At 41.6% G+C, this 23,284-nt stretch overlaps 1 protein-coding gene across 1 annotated transcript; it reads right to left on the bottom strand.

Moving 5' to 3' along the window:
• Positions 1-473: 473 nt before the first annotated feature.
• On the bottom strand, positions 474-2,288 carry RTL3 (retrotransposon Gag like 3). Its single transcript, XM_041000106.1, has 2 exons — positions 2,022-2,288; positions 474-1,856 (listed from the first exon to the last, which is right to left on the bottom strand). Exons 1-2 carry the CDS (start codon positions 2,286-2,288, stop codon positions 609-611), a joined length of 1,515 nt encoding a protein of 504 aa, XP_040856040.1. The 3' UTR covers positions 474-608.
• Between the last annotated feature and the right edge of the window lie 20,996 nt (positions 2,289-23,284).

Here is a 23,284-nt window from a genome sequence, read left to right as displayed (position 1 = left end):
GTAGCCTTAGTTCATAGCCAGAGGTTCAGTGGCAGATTCCGAGAGCAGCAAATGCTGACGACAGCTGAGGTAACAGAAGACAGGTTGGCAGGAACAGTCACTGGGACACAGGATTTACCCAGCAATTATTTCATCACGACGTCTTCTATTCCACCTGTGCCTGAAGCAATTGTAGTGACAATAGCGTGATGGAAAAGACACAGTGCGAGTGCTCCACTCGATGATTGGGTCGTGGGTTTCAAGCCAGTGGATTCCAAGAATGAGAGGATATCGTGGCGCATGAATGATGTCAAACTGAAGCTCTTCGACGTGGTTTCCGATTTTCACTTCGACAGGTGGTGTTTCCTTGGTAATGGGTCCATTAATCAACGGACGGCCATCAACGGTTTCGAGCATCAGAGGGAAGATGTTGTTGCGGATGGGAAGCTTCTCACGCAGGACCACAGAATGGTCGATGCTGTTTCTGTAGGAGCCTGAATCCACCATTGCTTGCTCAAAGAACTGTCGTCTTCCTAGTCGGATTTCAACAGTCAGCCATAGGATACGGGACATGGATATTGGAAGAGAGGGGGACGCATATTTGTAGATTGGCCCGCCCGGGATCCCCCTTACCGCCGGGCCTCGATGTTTCCCGCCTGCTGGGCACGATGAGGCTTGACAGGGCAATCTCTGGCGAAATGACCAGGATGACCGCAATAGAGACACAGGTGGCCTTCACGGCGTCGAGCCCGTTCAGCTTCACTGAGATGTGGGCGATTGCTTGCTGCTTGCCCAGCCTGATTTGCAGGTAGTGGAAGCTCAGGCCTATCTCCTTCGTCAGAGGAGCTTTGCCCTGATGGATTGATATCAGGCTTACCGCTTAGCTTCTCTTCTGTGCTGATGTACCGGATGACCAGATCAGACATGCTGGCGGCTGAATTTCTGCGAGACACTTCATCTCGGATAGAACTGAGAAGACTTTCTTGAAAACGGATGCTGAGAGTGCTCTCATCCCCGCTCAGCTCACGGGAAATGACGCAGAAGTGGGTTGCGGACCGGTGCACAGGATCCTCCCCTTGGCAGAGCTGTCGGATGAAGTGGTTGATGTCTTCCATGTTTTCTGGGTTGTCAAAAGCATCCTGCAGCACTTGGAGGAAACTTTCAAATTGCTCCAGCAGAGGGCTTTGGATATCCAGGAAGGGCTGGAACCATCTTCCTGCATCACCTGAGAAGCAGTTGCCCACGAAGCTCACTAGGGCTGCTTCAGTGGGATACAGGTGCCCTCTGACTCTCACGTAAGCACTCAGCTGAATCAGAAACTCTGGAAGCTTTTGGGCATCCCCACTGAAGGCTAAAGGGTACTCCAGAGGGACAGTTGCAACCTCTAACCCAGTGGAGGCCTGTGAGAAACCGGAAGCAGCTGGTGTCTCCATTCTTATAAGGCCCTCCAGCGATTGGGCAGATGCCGAGAGCTCTAAGGACTCCTGGGATTCTGTGGGATCCAAGGGCTCTTGGGGCACCCAGGGTTCCAGAATCTCCTGGGGAGAGGGAAGTTCAGGAGACTCCAGCTGTGCCAAGGTCTCCTGGCATTCTGGTGCCTCCTGGGATTCCTCAGCATCTGGGGGCTCCTGGGGCTCTGGATCCTGGGACTCTGGATCCTGGGGCTCCTGGGCCGCTGAGGTATCCTGGGTGGTTCCGGGCTCTTGGATCTCACAGGCTGTTGCGAGCTCATGGGCTGCTGGGGGTTCCTGGAGGTCCCAGGTTGCTGCGGACTCCAGAGACTCTGGGGCTGCTGGAGATTCCAGGAGCTTCTGGGCCTCATGGAGCTCCTGGACTGCTGCAGGCTCCCCAGCTGAGAGCTGCTGGGGCTCTGGGGGCTCCCAGGCTGCTGGGGGCCCTGGGAACTCTGGGAGCTCCTGGGACTCCAGGGTCTCGGGGGAGTCTCCGGGCTCCCAGGCTGCTGGGGCACCCAAGGGCTCTGGGGGCTCCCAGGACTCCTCAATCTCTGAGGGCTTCGGGGGCTCCCTGGCTGCTGAGGGAGCCAGCAACTCTGGGGGCTCCTGGATCTCCGGGGGCTCCTGGGGCTCCCTGGCTGCTGAGGGTTCCGAGGGCTCTGGGGGCTCTCGGGACTCCTGTGCCGGTGAGGGCTTCGGGAGTTGTTCATCCTCCTTGGCTGCTCGGGACTTCTGGCTCTCTGGGATCTGGGCCTGGAGGGCAGCATTCTCTTCCATCAATCGCTGCACTTGGGCCTGCAGAATTTCATTCTCTAATTTCAGAGCAATGTAAGAGGCTGCTAAGTCCTCTACCATCTTTTGAGTAAGAGGGCTTGGTTTGGCAATTTGCTGCTAAGGCAGATTGGGTGGGCGCTTGTGAGGTCTTTCCTGAAAGCCACTCACAGGCAGACTTCAGGCTCCAGACTCGGAGAGTTTTCCAAGGGGTGGGGATTTGGGCCCCGCCAAGGCTGATTACCAAGAGGTCACTGGGAGCCTCTGCAGCTCAGCAAGGGGAAGTGGCAGATGCACTGTGAAGAGAGTGGGAGCTGAGGATCAGAACTGTGAAAAGCATGCACGTAACATAAATCAGAACAACATCTGCCCAGTAGTGCTGGGTTGCTTTTATCACAGGCTCATGTTCATGACCTGGGAAATATATGCTGGCTCATAGCCCCTTGACATTTTTCAGAATAGCACCTGATCCACACTGTACATTCTTTTCTTTTGAAATGTAACGTTCTCTCAAAAGCAATTTTTCCATATTCTTTTCTCTTTTACACGGTCTTTTAATCTCGAAGGTCTGCCTAATATCCCAATGTAACGCATAGATTTGAGCAGCTGCTTTCAGGGGCTAAATCAAATGTTTGAGCAATATGGGGACTTTCGGCTCTGTGGCGAGCCAGGCCAAAAGATATTTTTGGGTGACTAGCATAGAAGCTAGGGAGGGGGGGACCCTTTCTGACACCTCAGAAATCATGCCACATAAGCAACCACACGAGACCCGCCTCACGAGAAAGCAAGCAAAAGTTGCCTAAATATATATACACACATATATATATGCACTCAGCAGACACATGCATATTATTTATAAAATGCCTCAAAATAGTTAAGAAAATAATCTTTATAAGTGTACGTTACCATTCAGAGACTAGTCCAGGAGCTCGGCTGCCTGCGTACCCATCGCTGAGGAGGGAAGTGTGTGAATGGCTGTGGAGGCTTGCCTTTTCTGCACACACTGAACTCAAACAAACACACCCACTCCCAGAACACGTTCCAACTCTCCTCTGCAACGTAGCTATTTCGAGTGTGGAAGAAGTTTTTTTGACAGTACCTCACAGTTCAGAGCCACAAGGAAAGCAGGATGCTGCGCCGATGTGAGGCAGCCTCATGGACTCAGTCCTTGGTTACTTTAATAAATATTTGGCTGGGAAATTGGGAGTAATACCACTGCCCTTGTGAAAAGTTGCAAACATTTCTGAATGACCACAGTGGTTTGGGGCTTGATTTTTTTATATTTGTCTCACATAACCTACCCTTACTCTACCCACACTGGGCCATTTGTTTCATTCTCACTCAAAGAACAGCTTGCAGCCCCTTAGCCCCCTTTTCCTGCCCACCTACTCAGTCCCTGGGGTCCTTTCTGGCAACAAGTTCTTGGAAATTTTACCACAGATAGAACTAGACACATTATAATCGTGTAAGAATGTGGGGGACGCCAGTTTTATTGATGGGTACTTGCAGCAGTCTCGTGGGCTCTCTGTTTTTTCTGGATGCCCTGGTCCAAGGCTTGTAGGCTCTGCCCAGCCACCTTGAAGCTTCAGGAGGCATCCAAGTAGCCCACTGAGGGCTCCTCTCTTAAGTAGTATGCCTCCTCTGGATCTCGCTTTGTCTTCTTAGGTCAGACTGCAATTGTACCCTAGGTGTGGGCCATCTGACCATCTTAGGCAAGATTTTGGGGCAGTTATTTTCATCCCAGGACTGGGTTTGGGGGTTGTATTCAGCTACTTCAAATCACACATCAAGCCCAGCCATGGTCCAAAACAACTCCTTTACTAATGATCAGGTCTGTGTTAGTTAGCAAAATGGGATAAACCCTGGAGAAGGAATAGCCCCAAAGTACAGCAAATTGACTGGTCCAGCTGAATCTGCATTCAGTCTTTGAAAAAACAAGTCCAATATTTTGCAACTTCAGCTTATTCCCTTCTTCTTTTTCAATGTTACTTTTTAGAAACAAACCACAAATAAACATACCACCATCATTAGAACATGATGTGTTCTATTTTTGTGTATTTTTCAAGATAAATGGAGACTTTCATTTGAGAAAATCTAGCACAAAGCTTATAATTACTTTATTAATTTAAAATCTCAGAAAAGTGTTTAACAACATACATTGCATTTCTTCATCCCTTGTTAAAATGATCGTGAATGTAATAATCTAGGATTTAATAGCTGGGGGTTATCCTTATAGAGAGTATTTAGTTTCCCTGTTGTGATACCATAGTGACTTTTGAAAACCAAAAGAGGTTTAATCTTGTCTCCAAACTTAAAAAGAAAAAAAAATTGAATTGTCTGAACTGCATGGGCTCCAACTTAGCTATTTCTAGTTTCCTTTGCTATTTTCTATTTACTTGCTAACAAATCATCCCACAGCCCATCACATTGCTATCTGTGTGCCTGTGTTAACTAAGTATATGCAAGTTTGGCTAATTACTTAGTTCCTCTAAAGTTAGAGTCTAAACCTCAGTTTATGAAACTGTAAAATGGAGCTGTTAACAGTGTTTAACTTTACTCTCACAAAGATTTACTGCAATAATGTGTGTAAAAGGCTTAGCACAGTGTCTGGCAGCTAGTAACACCCTATAAAGACTAAGAAGAAGAAAAAACTGTGGCAATAGTATGCTTATTTTCTTTTTTTTTAAATCATTTGTGAATTGAGAAATCAGATAGGTAAACTTGCGAAAGCCGTGTAGGGACTGAGCAAGGGCTCGCAAATGAAGAAAGCTGCAGTGCATGGATTTTATGGCATTGATTTTTTTCCCACTCGGGAGCTTTTATCTTTACTTCCTGGCTGGGTTCTGGATGGTTTGGTTTGCCAAATAATTCTGTAGATTCAGAACTGGAGGCACCTGAGCAGGAAGATGAGACGATTAACGTGGGGATTGTGAGGCAGCCAAGATAGATGTTTAAAAAAGTCCGTGGAGTAAAGCACCGAATAGTGCCTTGCCTACAGGCATATTTATTCAGTGGGTAAACACAGGGACCTTTCTTCCCCTTCTCACCGCCAGTAAAGAGCAAAGACCAAATTCAACGTCCTTAAGTACAAGTTCCAAACTGCCTACATATAGAGAATTATTCTCTTTTGACTGGGGGAAAAAGAAAAAAAAAAAAAAGCTGCACTGACTTTCGTCAAATGCCTAAAGTGGTTTTAATATCCTGAATTAGTCAAGTAAGAATAGGAAAGTAAGAATAAGAAAGTAATCACATCCAAACTCTCATCATGTTTCCCCTACAGTTTAATCCTTCTTCTTACACTGGCAACACGATGGAATTCATGAAGCCTTTAGAATGGTTACAAAAACATTTTAAGTAAATGAAGTTTTCTTAACTGGGCAAATGAATATTTCAGGAAGAAAGACAAATATGTTCATGCAACAGATATAAAAAGACTGAGCAATAAGAAATGTTCATGCTCAGTTATGTTAATAAGTTGCATATGTTGATTGTTAGCTTAGAAAAAGAGTAAAGGAAAAGGTTGAATGTGATGAAATTCTGCTTTGTACATTCCACTATGAATCTTAATCTTATTTTGTTGCTAAATGTACAATCTGAAACATTTCAGGTCTCTGCTGGAGTCTTCCTCCCTAAAGCTAGCTGGGCTTCATGTTTAAGGTTCTTCTCCCTCCCTCTTCCCGCCCTGGAGAAGAGTTAACAGGGTAGGTTACCCCATAGGTCTCTGGCACAAAGCCCAGCTTCCCCTTGGGGGCAGTCCCACCCTGGTGTCTGTTTTGTTGAACATGTTATTCCTACGCTTGCGTTGGAGTTTGCAGTACTTTCTTAAATTTAACCCGTAGGACACCGACTACACATTGAAACTTTTTCATCAGCAATATCCTATAAAATAGCACGGGGGCAGTTGGAATTCTTATTTCCTTTGGAAGTCAGAAAGCTGACCAAGACTTTCCATATCCAAATGAATGGGATCCAGAGCATCCGCTAATTGCATGGAAACAGTTGCTTATGGAAGCAGGATTCTGAAGGCATCAGCATCAGTCACCCTTTTATCTTCCTTTATGGCATTTACCATCTTTTCATTTTAACTCTCGTTCAATATTTGGGAGACCTTTCCCCTTGAACAGCTATCACTTCGGAAAGTAAATCCCTGCTGAGATACGCAGCAGCGGTACTTCAAAAAGTTAGTGAAGAATGAAATTACAACACAAGTTTATCTGGGTGCATGCTGATAAGGGATAAGTAATTTGATGATAAGGATGGCCCTTAAGAATCATTGATTACCTACTGCCGGGGTCCATAAAAGCAGAGTCTCTGTCTGTTAGGTATATCGTAACATTTTTCTGAACTGTTTGGAGTAACCACATACGACCTCACAGGATTTTAAAAGGAACTTTCTTTGGGGGATGTTGGTGTTTTTATAGAATATCCTAAAGCCTGCATATCATTCCAGCTCCTCCTGTTAGAAGAGATATCCTGGGGCACAATTGTAAAAGTGCCATGTAGGTGATTTGGTTTCCTCATATTCCTTATATTTCCTTATATTTGATTTCCTTATAAGGAGGATCTGTCGGCCTCTGGTGTTGGCAATTTTGCTTAATGGTCGCAGCACTTTGGCTTCACTGGACACAGGATGTGCTGGCCAGCATGCCATAGTTAATGGTTGAGGCAGTCACCATCACAATCTGACAGGAGAGCAGGGGAACAGGAAGCCCTTTTGGTAACTTCACTCCTGAGGATGCACTTAACCTAGAGATCTGGCCTTCTCTATTTCCTGGATCCTTACTCTCCGGATTTTGCCAGTGCTGGATCACCCAGAAAGCAGACTGAATATGGCCTGATGGTGCTAGCAAAGTGGGATGAGGAGATAGCAGGGAGGGGGCGGGGAAGAGAGAGGAAAAGAACTAAATCCAACTTAAACACACACACACACACACACACACATAAAAGGAAGCAGGTATTTTTGTTGCTAGGATTGCCTCAAAAAGCCTTAATTAGGTCATGCAGGTGATGCGATATTAGTAAGGTTGCTGATTGCTTATGGAGTAGAAGTCCTCTCTGGGACTGGGAGGAAGGTGGACGTGCAGGAGTGGAAGATGTAGCAGAGAGTGACCTGCTGCGAACGGAGAACAGCCAGATCTGCCAACTTCACAGTTTGGGTGTGTTATACAAATGAGATAATATTTGTGAAAGTGCTGTTTAAAATGTGCTAATGAAAAAGCACAGGCTTTGAAATAAAGCAGGCTTAGATTCGATTCCTAGCTCAGCTTTTTACTAGCTGTATGATCTTAGCCAAATTAGTTTAACTCTCTGAGACTCTTTCTTTACCTGGAAAGTAGGAGTTAATAAATGTGGAATGATTGAGTTGTTGTGAATATTGGAAATAATGTTCATATTTTGTGGCCATTTGCTAAGTTGTAACTGATGATAACAATCGTATACATAACACAGGGGTTGTCAATGATTTTTAGGTGTCACCTTACTTAAAGCACCAAACAAACTTTCTCTAAACTTTTTTCTTAAAGTCAGCTTAAGATAATCATTCCAATGCAGTTTGTCTTCCGTAAGACAAACTCATATTCCTTCCTTCTTACTTTCTTTGCACAAATATTTATTCAACAACCATGTGGTTAAAGGCAATGTGCTGCAATTTTCTATATGCACATGTATGTTTGTGTGTTTGGGATGTGTTTGCTGGATGAAGTGTATAAATATGAATATACTTGGAGCTTTTTCTTAAAGAGTCTATAGGCTAGCAGAGTAAGCAAAAATGCATACATTGGTATTACATTGGAACAACCTAGTGCCAAATGTCATCTAAGAGATACGAATAAAGTCCCTTGAAGGTGAAGAGTAAGATCCCTATGTGATGGGGTAAAGAGCTATGGGAAGTATAATCTGAGAAGGTTTCGCAGAAGAAATGATGTTTGAGGTGGGCACTGAGTGGCTAAATTTGGTTGTCCCCAAGTGGAGGTGAAATGAGAATGAGTAAAGAAAAGAGTGATAGAAGAAACAGCCAAAGTGACTGCATAGAAGTTGATCATTGCAGTGTAGAACTGGGGAAAGCAATAGTTTAGTTTGGATGAAGCCTAGTGTATATGAAGGAAGTGTTTAAATTCACAGACATAATGTGATACAGAGCTACTTGAAAGGAAAGTTGAGATTTAGCAGAGATGACAGCAACTGGCAAATGTTTTATACACAAAAGGTGTTTTTGAAAAGTTCATGGAAAATATGTATTATATGAAAAAACTATGCATTGACTTCAAAAAGTTTTATACTAAAATGAGATTTTCTCTTAATTCCATTATTGCCCAAGCCTTTTGAAAAGTACGCTTTTATATGGTCAAGAAATATGTGATCTGACAATTTTTAACTGCCCTATGTATATTATTAATTTGCTAGGCTGCTGATAGATTACTTGATATTCTCTATTGGCTGATCTTTTTCAGTAGTTTTTAGGGCTTTCCGACATCTTTCCTTAGCAGCCTATGATCCTGGCTATGATTTTCTCCAGGTTCAAAATGGTTGAACTCCTCTCCCGCAGGCCAGGTTTTAAACAGTCAGAGACTGTTTCAAGCTAACCCCAGCAGGGGCCTCTTGGTTTAGCTATTTGGTCTCAATCACTTCCTCTAAGAGCATATTTGCATAACCAAATTCCATTTCCCCATTTCCTTCCATTCCATTTCTGTCATAATTTTGTTCTTGTCACTACTCTATTTGAATTTTCAAGCACAGCTGGATTATCTAAAACCAAAGCCTTTGTGTGTACTCCTGACAGAAAGATGTGCCCCCTCTTAGTCTCTGATTATTTCTTGGCTGAAAGATTGAAGCAGAAAATATCATTAGCAAGGAGTCACATCAGATTCCTGGGACATTTGTATTCTTTTCATGCATGCCAGCAGGGCAGGCTCCATCAGCATGTACAAATGGCACTTTACATTGACTGATGAATTATTTCACAAGGACCGAAAAGGCATTTTGGTTTTTGGTTTTCTTCATTTTTTTAAAGAGTGTAATGATTTCTCAGTTGTCTTTAAACAGGCTGGATGCACTTTTTCTCTTAGTATTTGAGTAAGCCAGGTATGGTGCAATCCAGTTGGCTGGGCAACAACAGGACAAATGCAGTAGATAGCATGGTTTGAAAAATCATGATTGTTATTTTAAAAAAGAACTCCATGGGGGACATTTTTTGGCCTGTTTTACAAGAAACTGTTTATCATGGTGACTTTGAGTTGTGGGAATGGAGTGTTTTTCATTTTACATTTTTCTGTAGCATTTGGATTATTTTCAAAATGGAGTCATATATTTCTTTTATGCAAAAAAAAAAATAGAGCCTAATATTCTGGCTGCAGCCTAGTTTCGTGTGTGGGTACTGCAAAGCCTCTAGGCTGTGTGATCCTGTCCTCCTCTACCAATGCTTCTTTTCAGCCTTACCTGTGCTCAGCCTTGTTAGTCTCTACCTTGTAACAGCAAAGCACACTCATGAAAAATGCAGAAATGATAACGTTGCTGTGTCCTCTGGCTGCCTTTCCAATATTAGAAATCTGGTTTTTTCTTTTTGGATAGTTCAAAAAAAAAAAAAAAAAAAAAACCTGCCTCCTCACACAATTTCCTTAGCCAGCAATTCTTTCTTTCTTTTCTGTGCCAATGCTGCAACTTCAGCCACATTGATTATAGTGCTCAGAGTTATTTTTTTTTTCCATCTCAGTTTCTCTCTGCATACTAATTTTTAGGGACCACATTTCTGTTCTATGGACTAGCTGTGTGATTTTCGACATGTAGTAGTCTCTGACTGTAAGTCCTATTTTTAAAAGTGTGTTGTTTATGTTATTTATTAGAAAGAAAGAGAGAAACTCCCATTCACTGGTTCACTCCCTAAATTCCAGTAGTGGCTAATGCTGGGGCTGAAACTATGAGATGCAGGAGTTCAGTCCAGGAGCTGGCATGCTAGTACAGCACCTTAAGGGGCCATTTACAACACTGGACTCACACAGGAATGCCAGTTCAGATCCTGGCTGCTCCATTTCCCATCTAGCCCGGGAAGGCTGTGGAGGATGGTTCAAGAATTTGGACCACTGCCATCCATGTGGGAGACCTGGATGAACTTCCTGGCTCCTGGCTTTGGCTTGGTCCAGCTGTGGCTTTTGCAGGCATTTGGAAGTGAACCAGAAAATCGAAGATCCCTTTCTCTTTCTTTCTCTTTCTCTTTCTCTCTCTCTCTGTCTCTCTTGTTCTGCATTTCCAATAAGTAAGTAAGTAATTTTTAAGAAACCAGTTTGATCCAGATCTCCCAAGTGAATGGCAGGGATCCAACTCCTTGAGCCATGCTTGCTGCCTCCTAGAATCTGTGTTAGCAGAAGGCTGGAATTGGGAGTAGCTTGGACTTGAATCCAGGCACTCTGATAAGGGACACAAATATTTTAACTGGAGTCTTAACTGCTAGGGTAAATGCCTGCCCCTGGGTGATTTCTTAAGTACATATTATTTATTTCTAACAATCTAGGATTCTCATATTTCTGAAAGCAGTTTCAATAACTCTAAAGAAACTTGGTATTTGTATTATACTTTTCAAAAATCCCCACAGTTCTTAGTTTTCTAGATAGAATGCTTGCATTTCTGACAAACTGTACAAATCATCCTAAAGTTTAATCAAAGCTCCACTTCTATGGTTTGACCTAAAGTCCAAGTTACAAAAAAAAAAGAAAGACTATTTTTCACATATTTGAGACAAAATCTTGGACAGTTTTCTTCTATTGGCAGCTGCGCCTTTCATTCTTGAGCTAAAAAATCACTTGAACATATTTTGATTAAATATGGACTTGGCATTCATAGCACACTTAAGTGTTCTTTTTCATCAAGACTGATAATTTAGAAATCTCCTGGTACTATAGTTTAATAATTTGTTCTAGAGAAACTATGTTCTGCATTATGACAACTATTAATGTTTCCATGTATTGTCCATAGCAACAACGAGAACAAAAGTAATACTTCTATAATACTTAAAACGCACTATGTGCTACACTAAGATTTTTACATGTATTAACTCATTCAGCTCTCATAACACTGTCAGATTTGTATTTCCCTCTCCGTTTCACAGATGAAAACACTGAGGCCCAGAAAGGCTGAATAATCAATCAAGGATCCTGCAGCCGGTAATTGGCAGATGGAACTGGGTGACTGTCTTCATATTCTGTGCTCCTGGTGATTAGAATATTTTGTTTTTTGCCCCCAAATTTCTGTTTCGCCCTTGATAAGTCTTTTCCTTTCTGAGCTTTATTTTCTAACCTACATGAATATAAGGTTAGACTACTAAAACATTTCAATTGTTGACACCTATGAGCTTGTTGTAGCCTCCAGATATATTTTACTTAGTCTATACTTATTTGATTGGGGCAGTGAATGTTGTGGTGCAGAGGGTTTAGCAGCTGATTGTGATGTTGACATACCACATGAAGGTATTGGTTCGAGTTCCAACTGCTTTTGCCTCTGATCCAGCTCTATACTGATGCACCTGAGACAGAAGCAGGTGATTACCCAAGTGCTTGGACCCCCTGCATCTATTTGGGAGACCTGAATTAAGTTTATGCTTCCAAGCTTTGACTTGGTCCAGCTCTGGTTGTTGCAAGTATTGGGGGAGTGAACGAGATGATGGAACAACCATCCCCCACATTGACTTCTCTCCCGCTTCTGCTCTTTGCCTTTCAAACAAAATAAATAAATCTTTAAAAATAACATTGTTTGAGAACCAGGAGATTCCATAAAACAATCAACACCCCTATTTTTTCTTGAATAATTGAAATCACTTGCTATACTAGGTCCACAATCTCACATGGCAACCACTAACAGGAGGTGAGTAAATGCAAATGTTTTCTTTGTTTGGTATTCTACTGCAGTTCCATGCAGTTCCACCATTTCTCATGATACTACACCTATGTGCTTTTCCCTTTAGTTTTCTCTGCCTGACTCCTGCTAGATATTTAAGCCTAACCTGTAATCCCTGATATTCCTTCAAACTTCAATACTTAATGGTTGCATATGCAATGAAAATAAATAATATAGGAAGATATATGAACCTCAGAGACATCAAGTTAAGCAAAAAAAGCCAGGAGCAAAAGAGTAAATGATATTCACATGAAGTTCAAGAATAAGCAAAATCAAATGCTTTAAGTATAAACAGAAGTTACCTCTGGGGATGAAGGGCTAGTGACTGAAAAGTTTAGAAAACTTCTATATGTTGATCAGAGTGGCACAATCACATGGGTATGCACATATGTAAAAATCACTAAATGTGTATTGTCATGTACATTAAATTGTATATTGCATTTTGAGCAATATCCTTAAAAAGCAGTGATGTCCAGTGGTTTCCAAGTGCTACTGCGTAAAACGTAGCATCAGAACAATCTGAGATGTTGTTAAAAGCAGATTTTTGGCATCCAGGGAATCAAAGCTGGAACTCAGGTCCTTTTCCGTGTATGATATTTTCAAATCAAGTTTGTAAATTAGTTTCTTGTTGTGCAGGTGGAGCGAAGGGTGGAAAAAGAACTCAAAGTCAATAAAATCATTCTTACAAAGGGACATTTTTTCAGGCTTTCTTGGAATAATGCTTGTGGTTGATTGAAGGAGGATGTGTATGGGGGTTAGAGAATCGGTTGACAAGGGAATGCTGATTCTCAGGGGGAAGTTCATTCTAGTGCTTTTCCAAAGGGTACTCCAGGAAGTCTGGACACATGTCGTCAAGTTAACTATATTATTTAAAAGCCAGCAGGATGTGGACTCATGGTCAACATACTTAACTCACTCATAGTTTTTAAAAAATGGAGTCAGGGTCTGCCCTGAACCATGTTTAAGCTCTTCATGTTGCCTGCCTGCTTTTGCACAATTTTCCCCAGGATAGTTTGAAACCATGATAGTTCTGGCCATATCATAAATTTAACTTCACTTCCATAAGTCAGTGACTTTCTGTACTTCTTTTCCAGGGAGATTTTACATTTGAAAGGGAAGCATAGAACATCAAAGAGAATCCTGGATGATGGTGTTTCAGCACAGCTGCTTCAGGCCAGCAGGAAAGATTTTAGCATAAAGCTAGTTCTTGTTGAGGCAGTCCAGGCTTTTACCCTAGCAACTCACCCCTACCCAGAATGGCAATGGTGAAGTTAATATCCCATCCCTCTCTCTTTGTATCTCATCTCAGAAACGGGACAATGCCACAGGTGTCCACTGAATTCACCGATGTGAGTACAGATGAAGTATTTTGCCTCTTCCCCCTCATCTTAGCTTCATTTTGCCTTAAATTTATAAATTATAAAGACCACTGTTACTTAAACACACACCACGTGTCAGTCATCATGCTGTTCAGATTCAAAAGCTAGATTCATTTTTCTATCACAGAACACAGATGAACCTGGTTGTTAAGAGTGCATTGTAGACGGTCATTACAAGCCCTGGGTTTTGGTTTCTGCTGTGCTGTGTGACATTAAAGTTGTATCTCTGGTTCCTATGTTTCTTCTATACTATGCAAGCTCAGGATAAAAAGAATAGTAGCTACCTCATAGGACTACTTTGTCAGTATTTTTTGGCAGTACTCGTCTCATAAAATAGCGCATGTAAAGCACTCAGCACAATGCCTCCACGATAGTAAGCCCTTGGTAGCCATTGTCAATAGTTTGGTTACTCTGCCTCTCCCTATATATGCAAATGTGCTTTGCTAGCCACTGAAAGAGAATTATCTGATGATTTAGTGCACGATGATCCCTCACTGTTTATGGGGTTGCTTAAAGTGTAAAATATAATAAATGACCTGTTCCACAGATTGAGCTTTCTTAGAAGCTGTTTTGTTTTCTTCAGTCAGGCTTTAAAACATTTCCCAAGCAGGTTGAAGGCAGAACGCCATTTACAAAACTTCAATTCATCCTGCTGGGAGAGGTCTGCGGAGAGGGAGACTCTGAAGCAATCAGGAAATGGACTTTGGATGCAGTTACAGGCCTGGGCTCAAACTTTGCTAGAAACTGTGCTATGTAGGACATGTTTTTTTCAGGACTGATTTCTTTTTTTAAAAGATTTATTTTCTTTTTATTGGAAAGGCGGATATACAGAGAGGAGAGACAGAGAGGAAGATCTTCCATCCGATGATTCACTCCCCAAGTGAGCACAACAGGCCGATGCTATGCCGATCCGAAGCCAGGAGCCTCTTCCGGGTCTCCCACGCGGGTGCAGGTTCCCAAAGCTTTGGGCCGTCCTCGACTGCTTTCCCAGGCCACAGGCAGGGAGCTGAATGGGAAGCAGGGCCAACGGGATTAGAACCGGTGCCCATATGGGATCCGGGGGCGTGCAAGGTGAGGACCTTAACCACTGCGCCACCGCGCCGGGCCCTCAGGACTGATCTTAAACATCTTTAACCATGAGCTGGGGATAACACTTTCTCCTCAGACTGTTTCTAGAAGTCAATAGACAATTATGGAAACACATTGCTTAATGTTTCTACGCCTCAGTTTACTTCCATGTAAAAAGAGAGTAATGATACTTATTTTACATGTTGTTTTAAGGATTAAATTATATTATTCAAAAAAAGTATCATCGCTTAAGATATTAAAGGGAAAATCAGAGAGTTTCACTGGAGGCTGGTAGCTATAGTCACTAAAGTAATAATGTGTGCTGTTTATTAAGAACTTACTATATCCGGCCGCTATGGTAGCCTAGAAGCTAAAGTCGTCACGTCATATGTGCCCACGATCAAATATGGGGACCTGTTCTAACCATGGCGACCCCACTTCCCATCCAGCTCCCTGCTTGTGGCCTGGGAAAGCAGCTGAGGACGGCCCCAAACCTTGGGACCCTGCACCCATGTGGGAGACCCGGAAAAGGCTCTTGGCTCCTGGATCCTGGCTTCAGCTCGGTGCAACTCCGGTTGTTGTGGCTGCTTCAGGAGTTATTTATCAGACAGGAGATCTTCCTCTCTGTATTTCCTCTCTGTATACCTGACTCTCTAATAAAAAAATAAATAAATAAATCTTAAAAAAAAAAAAAGATTGCATGTCTAGGAATGGGGATTGGTAGGCTTTGAGCCCAGGCAGTCTATCTCAAATATTGTGCTCTTAAATACAATTCTGAGAACCAACAGAGGATGCAAAATTGGATAAACAGGTAAGGGGGAATATATTTAAGAAATCAAGAATCTCTCTAAATAGAAGGCAAATTGAACATTTTTGTTAAGGAATACCATGAAGAGTTTAATGAATAAAGTACATAAATTATTCTTATGTTTATATTATTTAGCACTTCATTTCAGTATCTAAAGTAAAGATAAAGATAAATTACTGACAATGGCAATAGTTATCTTGTATCAAAGGACTGATTTTGTGTTAGGTTAGTCCTGGTATGTTTTACATACATTTGTTTTATTTAATCTTCACAAAAAAACTTCTAGTATAGGCACTGCTGTATTTTCAAAAATGCATTTGTTTATTTGAAAGCCTGAGCAAGAGAGGAAAAAGGAGCAAAAGAGGGAAGGAGAGGGTGAGAGAGAGAGAGAAATTGATTGATTGATTCCGGGCATTGGTTCACTCCCCAAGGGTTCCAATGGTTGGGGCCGGATTGATACTGGGAGCCCGGACCTCCATCTGGGTCTCCCACACAAGTAGAGGAGACTCAAGTACTAGGATCATAATCTGTTGCTTTAAAAATGCTAAAGAGCTGTAATAGAAACACGGCAACCAGGATTTGAACTGGTGCTCTAATAGACTGCTGGCACCGTTCTACCGTAATGCTGGCTCTGAGATGGCAATGTTGTTTATTTTGTTATATGGGTAAAGAAACAGGCATAAGAAGTTATGAGCTGCATAGGACAATGACTAGTGAATTGCAAAGATCCAAATTCTGAAACCTTGATGTTAAATTTGATACAAACATAATACCAACATGTTCAAAAAGGACCTGCTTTTGCAGTTCCCAAACACTCAGGTATACCACTAAGGTAAAAATGAAGATGAATAATGTAAACTCAGTATTTACCAAAGGCTGACATTTACAAAATCAGAAAAATTTCCTTTTTTTTCCCAAAATAAATTTTTCTGCTTGAGAAGGGATCTGGGAACCTTCCAATGGGAAATTTGTCTCCTAAAATGTCTCTTTTGCCTCAGTTGCATTGTCTGAAATGTATCACTTTACATTTGATTCTCTCTCTGAGAAAAATATATTCTTTTACATTGAACATTGTCTTTCTTTGGATTTATATACTTTCCTCCCAATGTTACATTCCACGCAGAACCTCAGAATGGTCTACTTAGAAAACATATAAGGTCATAGTGAAAAAAAAGTGGAATTCTGAAACTCCAGTGACTGATGTCTTTATAAGAAAGCTGCATAAAGACAAAAAGGCACACACAAATAAACTGGCCACAGGAAAATGGAGGCAGAGATGAAAGTGACACACGGAGGAGCCAAGCATCGCAGGAGCCACTAGCGCCGGACAGCAGCAAGGAAGAGGCCTTCCCTCTGAATGAGCACTGTCTTGCTGACATGGGCATTCTGGCTTTCCAGCTTTCAGAACTTGAAAAGAATAAATTTTTTTTTCTTCTGTTTTTTTTTTCAAACCATGTAGTTTGTGGTCATCTGCTATGATAGCCTAGGAGGTTAATACAAGAATTTTGCAGAGTTTATAGAAAAGGTATATTTTCTGAAAGCTATTCATGGGTTTCAAATTTGTACCACAATCAATGTATCTTTTTATTCCAGTTTTCCATAAACTTTTTGAGGTACTGTTGTACAGCTGCCTGCACCAAGTCCTCCAAGGGAGGTCCCTGGGTGGGGCAGGCTATGAAATCATTGACACTTCAGGCAGAGAGATAGGAGCCACTAGAAGGGGGTAAAAGGGCTTGGATCAGGAACCAGCAAAGGGAAGAGGGAAGATGGCCATATTCTGCTGATTATCCAATCCAGTCCAGCCCTGTTGATAGTAATCTCCAAAGACTCCTTCAAATGCCCTATTCAGGCTAGCTTTTCTGTCCTATACCAGCATGGAGTCAACAGTGAGCAGCTGTTGCCCCAGCTAAGTGCTCAGGAACTAGGAGTTGAAAACACTTCCACACCCTTGAGACATGAACCCTGCCCGGTCTTTTCTCTCCTCAGAAATCATCACTTGTAAGTGGCCTGGCCTCAGCGTGATTTACGTGAGTAGTAAAGAGTTTGGCAGGCAGGATGATGCTCCCTATGTGGCCCCTAGTCCCATGTCTCAACCAGAATTGGGAAATTTGCTATTATTCTTTTAAATTAACTTTTGCATTTATTTATTGGCTTTGGTTGTTTGCCTTTTTGAACATTCATCTGGTTTTTGATTTTGTTACCCCTTCCCTTTCTTGGCAATGCTTCTGGGCTTGACTAAACTTGGCTTTGTTCTTTGCATCAGGTGATGTTTCATTTTGACTCACCACCCAGGGGAGCGGGGGAGCTCAGGGGTGCTTAGGCTCTGCTTTGCATTTCGCTGACTGGGTCAGAGCAGGGTGATTGTTTCCAATTCTTTTCACAGTTTACTTTTGGTCTAATTGCCTCCCTGAGAAAGTCCTTTCATTTGTTTGCCTTTTCACATCCCAAATCTTGTCTCACATTGGGATTAGTGGATGATTGTATTATATATCCAATTTTACAGTTAGGTATTTTGCTACCTCTGACTTCTGTGTGGAATTTTGCTGATGTGGAACACGGTTTCTAAGGCAGTATACATAAGACAAAGTAGAAATTTATCATACAAGAGAGCTGACAAGTGTGGTATAAAGTGCATGGCAGAGATGCCCTCTTTTGTCCCTGTACGAGAGAGAACAAAGAAACAATACCAGCTTTCATAATGATTTTGCCTGTGATTGATCTGATAGTAGAACTTGGATGTATGCTCTTCGTCCCACATAATGGTTTTTCTTTGATTCTAAAGTCAGATATACAGAGAGGAGGAGATACAGAGAGGAAAATCTTCTATGCGTTAATTCATCCCCCAAGTGACCACAAGGGCCGATGCTACTCCAATCTGAAGCCAGGAGCCAGGAGCCTCTTCTGTGTCTCCCATGTGGGTACAGGGTCCCAAGGCTTTGGGCTGTCCTCAACTGCTTTCCCAGGCTACAGGTAGGAAGCTGGATGGAAAGCAGGGCTGCCGGGATTACAACTGGCGCCCATATGAGATCCCAGTGCATGCAAGGCGAGGGCTTTAGCTGCTAAGCTACTGTGCAGGGCTCGAATTCAGCTTTTTTTCTTTTTAAAAAGATGTATTTATTTTTTTTATTAGAAAGGAAGACCCACAGAAAGAAGGAGACAGAGAGAGAGAAAGATCTTCTGTCAACTGGTTTACTCCCAAACTGGCTGCAATGGCTGGAGCTGAGTTGATCCTAAACCAGGAGCCAGGAGCTTCTTCTGGGTTTCCCACGTGAGTGCAGGGTCCCGAGGCTTTGTTCCACCCTCCATTGCTTTCCCAGGCCACAAGCAGAGACCTGGATGGGAAATGGAGCAAGCTGGAACATGGACTGGTACTCATATGGGATGCTAGTGCTTGCAAGTAGAGGATTAGCCAATTGAGCTATTGCAACAGGCCCTTTAATTCAACCTTTCATGAGAATTCTATAATATATTTTGGAGGAGATCACTGACGTTATTTTCTTTTTCCCAATCTAGTCTGACAGGCTGGGTCTGAAATCTTTGGAGAAAAAATGTTAATGAGCACAATACTGGTTTCTAAATTAAAAGTTCTTCATTTAATAAATTGCAATTGTTTCAAAGAAATCAGTCTTGCTATCTTATATTTATTAAATATTTTTAAAGATTTATTGATTTTTTTATTTGAAAGGCTGAGTTATGGAGAAAGTTGGAGAGATAGAAAGATATTAAGATTTTTCCATCCACTGGTTCACTGGCTGATCTGGCCCGAAGCTAGGTGCTAGAAGCTTCTTCCAGATCTGTAGGTTCAGGGATCCAAGAACTTGAGCGATCTTATGTTGCTTTTCCAGGCTATTAGCAGGGAGCTGAATCAAAAACAGAGCAACCAGGACTCGAACTGACACCCATCTGGGATTTCGACATTGCAGGCAGAGTCTTAGCCTAGTATTCCACAGAGCTGGCCCCTAAATATATTTTTTTTTCTTTCATTGCAAAGTAACCTTATTTGGTCAAGAAGTTTGGCTTAATCTCCACCGTTTCTGTTGTGACAAGATGGTGCCTGGTACGTTGTAGGAAATCAGTGAATATACATAGAATACCTGGATGAATACATGCGTGACTTTGAGAAGCTCTAAGGAGTATGTAACCCAGCTTCACGCTTTACAACATGCTCCCGAACATCCTTGGCAAAAATTCATCCAGTGCAGACTCAACTCTCCTCAAGAACAGGAAATTTACTATCCACCTAGATAACTCTTTTTACTATTATCAGAAAACTCTTGCTTATGTTGAATTGAAATCTATTTATCAAAATCTTTGCCTTGACTTTTGTCTCCTTACTCAGTTGTAAGTTTTCAAGTTTGAAAGACTACAATGATGTTCACCTCAAATCTTTCACAGGTGAACTACCTTTTTTGTATGATATGCTTTTGAGGGGTTTACTTATAATTATTTAAAAGGCAGAATGCCAGAGAGATTGGATGGAGACAGAAAGAGGAGCTCTTCCATACACTGATGCACTCCCCCAAATGGCTATCTAGGGCTGCATCATGCTAAGGCAGGAAGCCTGAATCCATGCCAGGTATCATATGTAACTTGCAGGATCCCAAGTGCTTGGAGCTTCTTTTACTGATGATTTCCAAGGTACATTGGCATGGAGTTAGGTAAAAAGTGGAGCAGTTGGGGAACAAGCTTTCTGATATGGGATGTGGTTATTAACAGGTGTTGCCAGTCCAATTGTACCAACTATCCGCCTCATTCTGTCACTCTTCTGGGAGCACTTATTTCTGTTCCAATATTATAGTCTGGCATGTGGATAGGGTGACTCACATTTCTGGGTTTGTGGACATAAGTGTTCAACATGTTGTATATCTGTTTTGCAATTTATCACCCATTTCATCATTTTTTTCAACTGAACATTATAAGAGATTTTGTGAATCCATACACATTAGGCCAACACCATTTCATTTATCCTTGTAATAAACAATACCTATCCCAAGCCAAAATGAGGTTAATCTAGTTAGGGAAGTAATACCGAATTTTCATGTTTTTCATCCACTTTTGAATTATTGCAAACTGTGTGTTTGAGATGGGCAATGCAAATATTTCGGAAAATTTAAGGTGAAAAGAGTTCATGTAATACAGGCTGTTTGAGGTTAAAATAATATTACAATTTACAGGTACTATTTTTTAGATTGACATCATTTCATCCTAAATTAAGGCAAACATGGTATCTAACCTTTTGGGATTGGTTCATTTTCCTTAGCATAATGGTTTCCAGTTGGGCCCATTTGGCCACAAAGAACTGCATTTTTTTTTTAATAGCTGAGTAGTATTCCATGGAGTAGATGAACCTTAGCTTTCTTAACCAGTCTTCTGTTGATGAGCATTTCGGTTCCTTCCAAGTTTATGCAATTATTGATTGTGCTGCTATGAACATAGGGGTGCATGTTGGTTTCTCGTGTAACAGGTGTTTTGGATATATTCCTAGAAGTGCTATCACATGCAATGAGATACTGTGATGTAACCAATGAATGTGAGTCAGACTGCTTATGATCTACATCAAAGAACTGTAAAACCTAATATACCCTATGTTATTCCGTAATGGGGAGGGAGAGCAGAGAAATCTTCCACCTCCTTAGAATGTGTGAGGAAGACATTAAATATAACCTATCAAGAATATAACAGGTAACTTATAGAAAACAGACTCAAATCAGCATTAGACATTAGCAAAACTATAAAGACATACAGGGGGAATAAAGAGCAATCCTGACAGCCTCTTAACAGGAGGTCATATGCACAGAGTAGGGGGGGACCCCAGAGTGGAGCAGGGGGACAGGAGGAGGCTTGTATCCCAACCCTGGAGACTCCTGGATCCTCACCAAGGACTATCAGTATGGGCACCAAGGGCTATATCCCAACTGCCAAGGAGACCATGGGGAATTGGAGTGCCCTCGTAGGCCAAGAACTCTGAGGTCATCCACCCCTATTTGGATCTACCACATGGAATGGAGGATGACCATATCCTTCCTCTCAGGATCTAATGTCCTCGGAACAATAGCCAGGAGCCCTGAGCAGACCTCAGAAACAGAAGAACAGTAAACTTCCTTCGGGACTTGGGAGGGGGAGCTTTCTCTGGTCCTTACTTAGTTCCAACTTTGGATCCCCACTCTCTCTTGCATTGACCATCAGGGTCACTCCGGAGGATTCCCCACCCCCTCTCAAAAAAATAGATTAGATAGACAGAGACCAATAAGTAAAGCTTAGAACCAGACAGAAAATGGTTAGCTTGAACTCACATATACCTCACTAGCTAGGACACAAAGATTAGTTACTCTTCACTAAGGTATTGAAGATTTCTCTGCACACCTCTCCTAAAACTGTACTGCACCTCAAATGTTGACATATGCCTTGCTAGAGTTATAAGCCAGTTTGGACTATCTAAAATTTGCCAAGTTCAATAAAAATTATGCTTCAATACTATAAACTGCTAAATATAAAAATGAAAATAGACACAAGACAGCTGAATAGTATCCTATAGCCATTTTAAGGTGTATAGCAGCCGATTTGTATAAACTAAAATTGAAATGTCAATGAAGTAGTCACAGGATGTGGTTAAGAACTTGCATTTTCCAACATGTCAGTCACTCAATACCATGTCAATTAACCCCACAGTGTTGTAAATTGTTGTTAATGTTGTGGCTTTTAATTGGAGGGGATGATATTCTGCCAGCTCTGCTCTCAGACCAGAGATGGTCTCCCCAAGAAACTGTTGAATTTATCTGAACAATAAGATTCTGGACTCTATGCATGGTACATGCTTGCAATGAAGGAATCATGACTGGATTTGAACTGTACTACTGCAGTAAGGTTGAGGAATCCACCACGGGGAGAGGGCACGCGGAGGGGTTGGGGGAATCCCAGAGCTTATGAAACTGTGTCATAAAATGAAATGAAATTAAAAGAAAAAAAAACTAAAGAAGAGAGCAGGAGGGGGGAGAGTGGGGCGAGGGCCAGGGTAAGATGCAGTAGGTGCTTTTAACACTGTATAAAATGTGCTTCTTTCTATAAATAAAAACAAAAATTAAATAACTAAATTTTAAAAATTGAAAATAAAATTTTTATGCATCAAAGAAAAAAAAAGTTCACAAATTTATAAAGATCATCATGGAGCCAGCATCATGCATCATGACATAGTATGCTAAGCATCTACCTGTAACTTCAGCATTTCATATGGGTTCCAGTTAGAGTCCTAGCTTCTCTGCTTCCCATCCAGCTCCCTGTTATGGCCTGGGAAAGCAGCGGAGGATGGCTTAAGGCCTTGGATTTCTGTAACCATATGGGAGACCCAGAAGTTCTTGGTTCCTGACTTCAGATCAGCTCATATCTGGCCACTAAATCTCTTTGGGGAGTGAATCAGTGGATGGAAGATCTCTTTTTATCTCTTTCTCTGTGTAACTCTGACTTTCAAAAAAAAACACAAATTTTTAAAAACCCACTATAATTTCTATATATTTTTCGGATATATGAGAGGACTTCTTTCTGCACACTGTCATCAATGTCCTGAATCCCTCATTTTGTGATACTAATATCCTTGTTTTTAAGATGAGAGTGCAAATTTATAAATATATATAATAATATCATGTAATAAGAGTTGAATGTATAAAATGTTAAAATTTTTCTCTTCAAAACTAAAATTTATAAAAAAGGAACACAGATATAAAACACAAGCTTATTTTGGTGCAATTTAAAATATCTACACTCAGCTGTTTAGCAATGTAGATTGTATGTGAACTTTTTGAAGACCCCTCGTATAAATGGGTTTCAAAAGCTATCAGAAGGAAAATAATATGTTCAGTGCTGCGAGTAAATCCTTTACAATTAGTCTTCTAAATCAATACTTTAGCAAAAAGAGTAGACAAAATACAAATATCACTTGACATATTGTG

The sequence above is a fragment of the Ochotona curzoniae genome, unplaced genomic scaffold (genome assembly GCF_017591425.1).
Source record: "Ochotona curzoniae isolate NIBS_2020 unplaced genomic scaffold, NIBS_Ocur_1.0 scaffold_1852, whole genome shotgun sequence".
NCBI classification, from domain to species: Eukaryota; Metazoa; Chordata; class Mammalia; order Lagomorpha; family Ochotonidae; genus Ochotona; species Ochotona curzoniae.
Note: the sequence above shows the minus strand (reverse complement) of the source record. Positions and strands in the feature narration are given on the sequence as shown.

Bases quoted from the DNA above. Each gene is read 5' to 3' on its own strand.
- RTL3 (XM_041000106.1), bottom strand. From the start codon at position 2,288: ATGGTAGAGGACTTAGCAGCCTCTTACATTGCTCTGAAATTAGAGAAT. The intron at 1,857-2,021 runs GCTCCCTCAGCA...GCAGCCTGGGAG, and splicing joins AGGAGCCCCCAGAGTTGCTG to CCCCCAGAGCCCCAGCAGCT.